General features: G+C 36.2%; 1 protein-coding gene across 1 annotated transcript; it reads left to right on the plus strand.

The window, feature by feature from the left end:
• The first annotated feature begins 2,305 nt into the window (after positions 1 to 2,305).
• On the plus strand, positions 2,306 to 5,702 carry LOC114741261 (methylsterol monooxygenase 1-1-like). Its single transcript, XM_028929517.1, has 5 exons — positions 2,306 to 2,767; positions 3,227 to 3,549; positions 5,079 to 5,226; positions 5,331 to 5,363; positions 5,465 to 5,702. The coding sequence occupies exons 1-5, from the start codon at positions 2,438 to 2,440 to the stop codon at positions 5,525 to 5,527; spliced, it is 897 nt and encodes a 298-aa protein (XP_028785350.1). The 5' UTR covers positions 2,306 to 2,437; the 3' UTR covers positions 5,528 to 5,702.
• The last annotated feature ends 2,003 nt before the right edge of the window (positions 5,703 to 7,705 follow it).

Raw genomic sequence — 7,705 nt, forward strand, 5'->3', positions numbered from 1 at the left:
AAATTTTATGTTTTGTTGGATGAAAATGAATTGAAAGATTATACAATTTATCATGTTACCCTTTAATGGAAAAAAATAACATTATTAAATAAAAATTCTTTTTAAAATTAAATAATAATAATACTATTAAAAAATTTAATAATCCAAAAGATTAAATTAATAAAAATTATAATAAATTATAGTTTAAATAAATAAATAAGTATAAATACTCAATATAAATATAAATATGAAAGCGACGTTTGTTTTTAGTCATTATACTTCTTTCTTATATTCTCTTGCGGCAACTCCCTCTTTCAAATGCTTGCAATTCTGAATGTTTCCAATGGTTTTTTTGTCATTATATTTCTCGTCATCTCTATCAATTTGGATTTTCACCTCCTTACTTTCCAAGCCATGAGGCGGATCAAATTCAAATTTTTGAATGGATTTTTATTTCATTAGAAACTAGACTTAAATAGCTTTTTAGTGATAGGTCATTTGCCATATTTATATTTAAATTGATAAAATTATGTCCGATAAAATTTAAGCTTCAATATGATAAGGAAAGGAGTAAGCAAAATTGAATTTGATGCTGAAATTTCAAATGTTCTTGTATCAAATTTGAATCTACACAAAAAAAAAGAAGCAAATTCGCTTGTATCAAATTTGAATATACTCATTTTGTTGTCGTAGCTTAAAACTCAATCATGGATTTATTAATGTAAATTGAAATTTGTATAAACAAATTGCAATTCATGCATGATACATTTCAACTTTTACACAAAATTTGGATTTCATTGCGTCTTACTCAAACACTCTGTTACACTCTATTTTGGACATACTAAACATAGTAATTTTCAATTAAATATAATTTTCTCAATTTAAATTCAATTTGGACAAATAAACTGTTATTGAAAAGCTTTCTGAGTCTAGTTTTAGATGCAATATGATCCATTCAAAAATGATTTGTAATTTTAAAGTTATGATCAAAATAGTGAACAAGGATTGGAAATGTTTTTTCCCCCCATATTTTGAACCGGATTTGAAAAATCATATGTTTTTCATATGAGAACATTTTTTATTGAGGTATATGTTGTTGAAAAGCTTACAAAGAGTTGGGTAATGCAAATTGAACACCTTGTTGCTGTTAAAGAGTTGATTAACGCAATAATCTTCCTTCTCCATAGGTCACTCACATTCAGCAACATTGAACACGTTGTTTTTCAAGTATTGAATAGGAAAGATCAGATTGCTTCATCTAAAAATGCCCGCTCATTATTCAATGGTTTAATTTAGAAAGTATTTAAATGTGTTTCCTCTCATTTCTTATTTTAGCAGTATGATTTTGATGCTCCATCTAGTTTTTCTTCTTCTCCTCCTTTATCATCTCCGTCACTTGTTGTTTTCCCTTTTAGGGGTAAACTTGTCTTAAAAATTTTCTCAGCCGGATCGAAAATGGGTTCTCACAAAAAATGGTGGGAAGCCATCTTCCCATCTTTAGAGGAAGATGTCCCGCTGCCAAAAATGGCTTCCAAAAAGATTGAGTTACCAGACGTCTTCAGCTGATGGAAAATCTGAATTTTCTTTTTTTTTTTCTTGTAAGATTTTCAGCATACCAAACGAGTCTTAAGACTACATCCTACCTCTAGTTCAAATTATAATTATAAGACTTTGATTGTAGATTACAAATAAGATGTTATAACTAAGATAGAAGGTACTCCCTCCGTTCCTTATTATAAGAGACAAATAACCGAAGTACGTTGATCAAAAAAACAGTTAAAGTTAGTTAAGAACAATTAATGTATAAAAAGTATAATTTTTTTCCAAAATGCCCTCATTAATAAGGAGAGAGAGCATGAGAGAGAACAATTAATTATTAAAAGAAAGAGAATGGAAGGGAGAGAGAGTGTGAGTTGGAGATAATAAATATGGGTAAAATAGTAAATCAACACAAAAAAGTAGAGACAACTTGTAAGTGTCTCTTATATATAGGAACATGACATAAGCATCAAGTGTCTCTTATAATAAGGAACGGAGGGAGTAACATATATTGAACTATTCTGGTTCACGGGATCAAGCCAATTTGTTTTAAATAGCCGCATCAGGTTTGTCCTGTACTTTCCATTACCTACACAGTTAAATAATGTTCATACACCAAAATCCAATGCCAATAATGTCAATTCATGAACACAAATTACAGGGTTTATGCGTGGCTTTCGACGTACATTGGACAGCGAGGTTGGCAAATATATGGAGCCCTTTTCAAAAGAAAATTCCCGCAAATAAATCTCACTGCCTCCTGCCATGTCCTCTCATTCCCATAGCAGAATCCGCCAAATACCTCTCTCCATAGTCCCCACATTTCCACTCCCCACTCTGGTTCCCTCCTCTCTTCATCCCCATTTTTCATCGGTCCGCGTTACTAGGGTTCCGGCTACGATCTTCTTCTTCTTCTTCAATGCTGCCTTACCATTCTTTGCCTGGGGCTCAGGCCGCTCTTGGCAGGAATCTCACCTTCGCTGAGACTCTTTGGTTCAATTACTCCGCTACTAAGTCCGATTACTTTCTTTATTGCCATAACATTTTTTTCCTCTTCCTCATATTCTCCGTTGTCCCGGTTCCTCTCATCCTCTTGGAGGTTAAGCGTTTACGCGGCTTTGATAAGTACAAGATTCAGCCCAAGGTTCGGTTGTCATTCCAAGAAATGTTCAGGTGCTACAAGGAGGTTATGCGCTTGTTTTTCCTCGTCGTTGGGCCTCTCCAGCTCGTTTCCTATCCTACAGTCAAGGTATGCTCCTAGACTGGTTCGATATTTTTTGCTGCTAGATTTGAGTTTCTTCGAATCTGATTGTGTCGACTGCCAATTCTGTCTCACTTCTTGATTAATAGGATAATTCCGTTCACATTATTCGTTTCCGTGCGTTTTTTCCCCTTATTTGAAAATTCTAATGTGTCATAATTCACTTGGCATCTGCAATCTAAATGAGATCCGTTGAGCTGATCACCCTGTATTTGCAATGGTATTTCAGTCGCGACATCCAGTTGGACATATACTTGGAATTTGAACTTTTATAAATTATTCGTGCAACGAGTAAAGTCACTTCTGAGTTCATCTAAATTCCTTCCAAATTCTAAAGACGACGCTTGAACCTGCAATTTGGATATTGTGCTTATTTCCTTTAGACTTGCTATTAAATTGTGCAACGAAGTTTAGTGCTCGGAATTTGCTCTTTTTGTTTATTTTCAGATGATTGGAGTCCGGACAGGGCTGCCATTGCCGTCAGGGTGGGAAATTTTTGCACAGCTGGTGGTGTATTTTTTGATCGAGGATTATACCAATTACTGGCTTCACAGGCTTCTGCACGGTAAGTGGGGGTACGAGAAGATTCACCGAGTTCACCATGAATACGCAGCTCCAATTGGCTTCGCCGCACCATATGCCCATTGGGCGGAGATATTGATCCTTGGAATTCCTTCTTTCCTTGGGCCGGCTATGATTCCTGGGCACATGATTACACTTTGGTTGTGGATAGCATTACGGCAGATTGAAGCAATTGACACTCACAGTGGGTAATGACTGCTACAATCTCCGGCTCTATCACTTTCTTAATGGCCTTTTCTGCTTTACTTGATTTCCTGTGGACCTGCCTACTTTAAAATTTTCTTTATCATCTGTTTCTTTTCACCAATAAATTTACATGCAAAGTACTTGGGATTTTAAGGATCTCTAATAGTGGCTTGCTTTTACTGATGGGGAGCTAATGGGGCCGACGTTCAGTTTGACAGCCTTTTATCCTTCTCGGTTATTACCCTTTTTATTGCATTGCTGTGCTTCTTTTTTCCTCTAAAATTTTGTCAATAAATTTTTTTAATTTCTATTGATAAATTGGTTGTCAAGAATTATTGTGCTGGCAAAGATTGGAACCCTTATGGTTATGGTGACATAGACAGATCAAGGAGTTGCTTAGTGCTTTCCCCTCTTTGTCCCTCCCTCAGGAATAATCCTCTGACAATGTGACTTGGAAAGAGAGTGGAGTGGAGGTTGATGGATCTGATTAATCGAAGCTCATCAGTCACGTGACTCTGGCCCTTCGGTTGCCCTGTGATTTTCTTATAATGCCCCCCTTATTGTCTTATATTTTTTTATTGGGATAGAGTATACTCACTGTCTCTTAGCAGTGGTACGAGTGGAGGTTGGAAAATACATTTCTGGAGTGTTTCTCAGTGTCTTCTCAAGTTTCACTGCCTTACAAGGCTGTCTTCGAATGTGTCTGCTCGGTCTCACTTCTATTTGCTTCTTTTTCACCCCGTCTATGTTATGTTTTAACTCTATATCGCTTCAGTTGATTCTTAATGAAGTTCCTCACAAGTCTGTTACATGTTGGGGAGCCAACATACAATATTGACGACCACTTGGTTTCAAACATTAATTTGCTTTATAAGTTTTCACTTCGAACATCATAGAAATCTGATGAGAAGTTTGAGCAAATTTGTCTCCTCGCATCATTCTGTTGTTGTGAACAAGTGAAGGCTTAAAATAGAAGGTCGAAGTTTGGTACTAAAGGTCGAACTTTCATTATGAACTTGTGGGTCCTTTGCAGTCTATCATGATGCGAGGCTACTGTAAAGAAGCCCTTTAGAAGAAAAACTGTGCCGAAATTAGCCAGGGTAGCTAGAATCCAATTGCATTCCAAGTAACTCTATTTTGTCCAGGACAAACATTGAGAATTATGACGTGCCTAGGTTCCTCGACAAAAAAAATGCTGAAGTATGAATTGACAAGTAATGATTATATTTATTCCTCACCACTATTCCCATTACTTCTGTAAAATATGTTGAGCACAAAGGATGCCAATGCTAGGTACTTATACAGTACATAGCCATGTGACACCTGTACACACCTGATAGAGATACAGTGTGAATACTCTCGTAGGAATGGCTGATTAGGGCTTGATAGCTTGCTTGTTTGGGTTCAGATTACATGGCTTTCGTTTTTGTGCATTCATAAACAGAACAGTAGCATCATTCATCTCTGGTATATTCTCATGGCAATTTTGGTTTCTGACCGTCTTTTCTCGTTGCTTATATTTTCTTGTTAGGTACGACATACCCTGGAGCCCCACAAAATATATTCCCTTTTATGCTGGCGCAGAGCATCATGATTACCATCATTATGTTGGAGGACAAAGCCATAGCAACTTCGCTTCAGTTTTCACTTACTGTGATTACATCTATGGAACTGACAAGGTTACGCCGAGATCCTGGAATTTTCTTGCTATATATACAAAACTGCATAATTTTCTTTCTATGTCTAAATATGTTTTACATAATCCTCTCTCTTTATTTCACAGGGTTATAGGTACCATAAGAAAATGATTCGGAAGGTAAAGTGTCCTTTTTTTCACTGTAACTTTTGTAATAACCCTTATTTTTATATTTTAAGCTTTTGGTGTTCCCTAATTAGTTACTTGGTGATTTGATTTAGTTAAAGGAGGAGACCAAACTTGGCGTTGAGCAGAATGGAAGGGAAGGTAAGAAATATGACTAACAAAGGGACAGCAGCCATGGGCTTGGTGGATTCAGAGTTGCATCATGCCTGACACATACCGTTGATGAACCCTTTGGAACGTGTAGTTCCATGCATGTGGGGTGTTGTGTAATAAATGTAGAACAGTGCTTTACAAATTGCAATTTGGTTTTAGCAAAGGGGGGAATTTCTTGTATTTCCCGGTCTCGAGTTCGGACTTTTCCGTCTCTGCGTCATTCGTGCTTGTTGATTCTGATCTTGAAAAAGGGTTCCTCCACTAGTCAGTAATCACACTAATTAGATAACCAGAACCAAAGCAAACAAAGTAGATAATCAGCTGATGACTGCCATTGTGATGTTATATCTTCCTTCCATTAGCAGCCCCCCGATACTCTTATTCTGTATAGAAGTCGACGAAGAGATCAAAAGTAGCAGCATTCTTAGTAGTGAAAAGCTGTGTTTCTTTCGTAAAGTCTCATAGGAAGGATCCGTCAGGGAAAATCCTAGCTTGCACTCTGAAAAATTTACCACCCCCCCAAAAAAAAAAAAAAAAATATCCATCGCATAATACAGCCCAATCTTTCAAAAGACCAATTAACTTGATTATCACAAGATTCCCAAGCCACCTTCGCCTTGGAATATTATTTTGCTGAAACGAGGTAACCCCACCGTATGAATTTCGAATGTGAGACTTGCTCCAGAAGAACGTTGATCTGTGTTTAGTAGCTTAGTTTAAGTGATTTTGACTTATATGCCATAAATATGTGATAAGAGTTTTTTCTTGTAAAATATAAAAGAATTTTTTTTTTTTCCTTAAGTGATTATGGAAGTTTGATTAATAAGCAAGACAACCACATTAACATCCCAAATAATGTAAATTATAATGATGCCCCTTACTGTGAGAGCAAGAGGCCGAATTGGGTGTAATCATTCATTTCGTACAGGAGGGCATGTACTCTCACATAACAGGAGAAGCAATCCTGTCCTAACGAAGACAAAATTATTCTAGAATAACTACAATGAATGAAATGATAAATATGGGAATTTGGTCACAAGTAATAATAGGAAAATCACCCCCAAATCATGTCGTATCAATTATAGTCAACATATCGAAAGTGGTTTTTATGAAAATAAAACATGCTCTTCACTGATTTGCTTGAAGTTGTCCCTGGAAGAAATTCCTTTGCCAGAAACAAACTTGTCCTAACAGTAACACCATCCATCATGCACTTTGTTTGGAAGAGGTCTCAAACAGGAGTCTAATATTAACATATTTGTGTGCTTGTATATTTAAATTGTATAAAAAAGAAGTTTCTTTGTCGTTTCTCGCTGCACATTTCTATTATTCTAAAATTAATCTTTCAGTCTTTAAAGTTTTGACTTATTTAAAACTCAATCCTTTTATTATAACTCGGTATAATCTAGTTCTTAAACTTTTAGCTAAGTTAAAATTTAATCTCTAACTTTTTTAATTTTTAATAATTTTGTCCTTATCATCTATATCCCATGCCAAATCATCATTGAGTCATCCGCAAGCAAAAAAATAAATAAATAAAAATTCTCTGGTGGCTTTGCAGCTCAGCTGTCTTGGTGGGTTTATTAAAAAACTGGGCGATCTCACTCTCTCACTCTCCTCCTCAGCCCTTCTTCATCACTTCTTATTCGACTTCCCACTCTTACCCAGTGACTTGACCCAAGACTCGAACAACTCTTTGATGGGAGGCCATTATTCTTGAGAGGCCACTTGTTCATCAAATGATCCATCAAGCTTTTAACATCAAATGTCTGAGTCAATGGCACTCCCATATCTTTTTTCAGTCCAAAAATAATGAACTGCGAGGTTCTGCAAAGTTGGAAACAGATCCATTACACCATACCTAAGAATTTAAGATCTCTTGGGATCAACTTGCAACGAAAAAAAGGACGGTGGAAATTAACAATCCACCCGTTGAAATTATAGCTTGTTCATTCACCATTAAACTCCAAGAACAAAACTGTAAATTATCAAAATTTCAGCCTATAAGAGTGACTCAAACCCAGTCAATGATCTCATTGGTGTTTCTTAATCTTGTACTTGGTCATCGCTGCAAACAATGGCCGAATAAGAAACGATGAAGAAGAGAAGAGTGCGGTCGCCGACGTTATTTTCGTGTTCTGTGTATCTGAAAGCTTTGTTTTTTTATTCCCAGACTTCTAATG

The sequence above is a fragment of the Neltuma alba genome, unplaced genomic scaffold (assembly GCF_004799145.2).
Source record: "Neltuma alba isolate B1F8T4 unplaced genomic scaffold, ASM479914v2 tig00000609_pilon, whole genome shotgun sequence".
NCBI classification, from domain to species: Eukaryota; Viridiplantae; Streptophyta; class Magnoliopsida; order Fabales; family Fabaceae; genus Neltuma; species Neltuma alba.

Bases quoted from the DNA above. Each gene is read 5' to 3' on its own strand.
- LOC114741261 (XM_028929517.1), top strand. From the start codon at position 2,438: ATGCTGCCTTACCATTCTTTGCCTGGGGCTCAGGCCGCTCTTGGCAGG. The intron at 3,550-5,078 runs GTAATGACTGCT...TTTTCTTGTTAG, and splicing joins GCAATTGACACTCACAGTGG to GTACGACATACCCTGGAGCC. The intron at 5,227-5,330 runs GTTACGCCGAGA...TTTATTTCACAG, and splicing joins ACATCTATGGAACTGACAAG to GGTTATAGGTACCATAAGAA.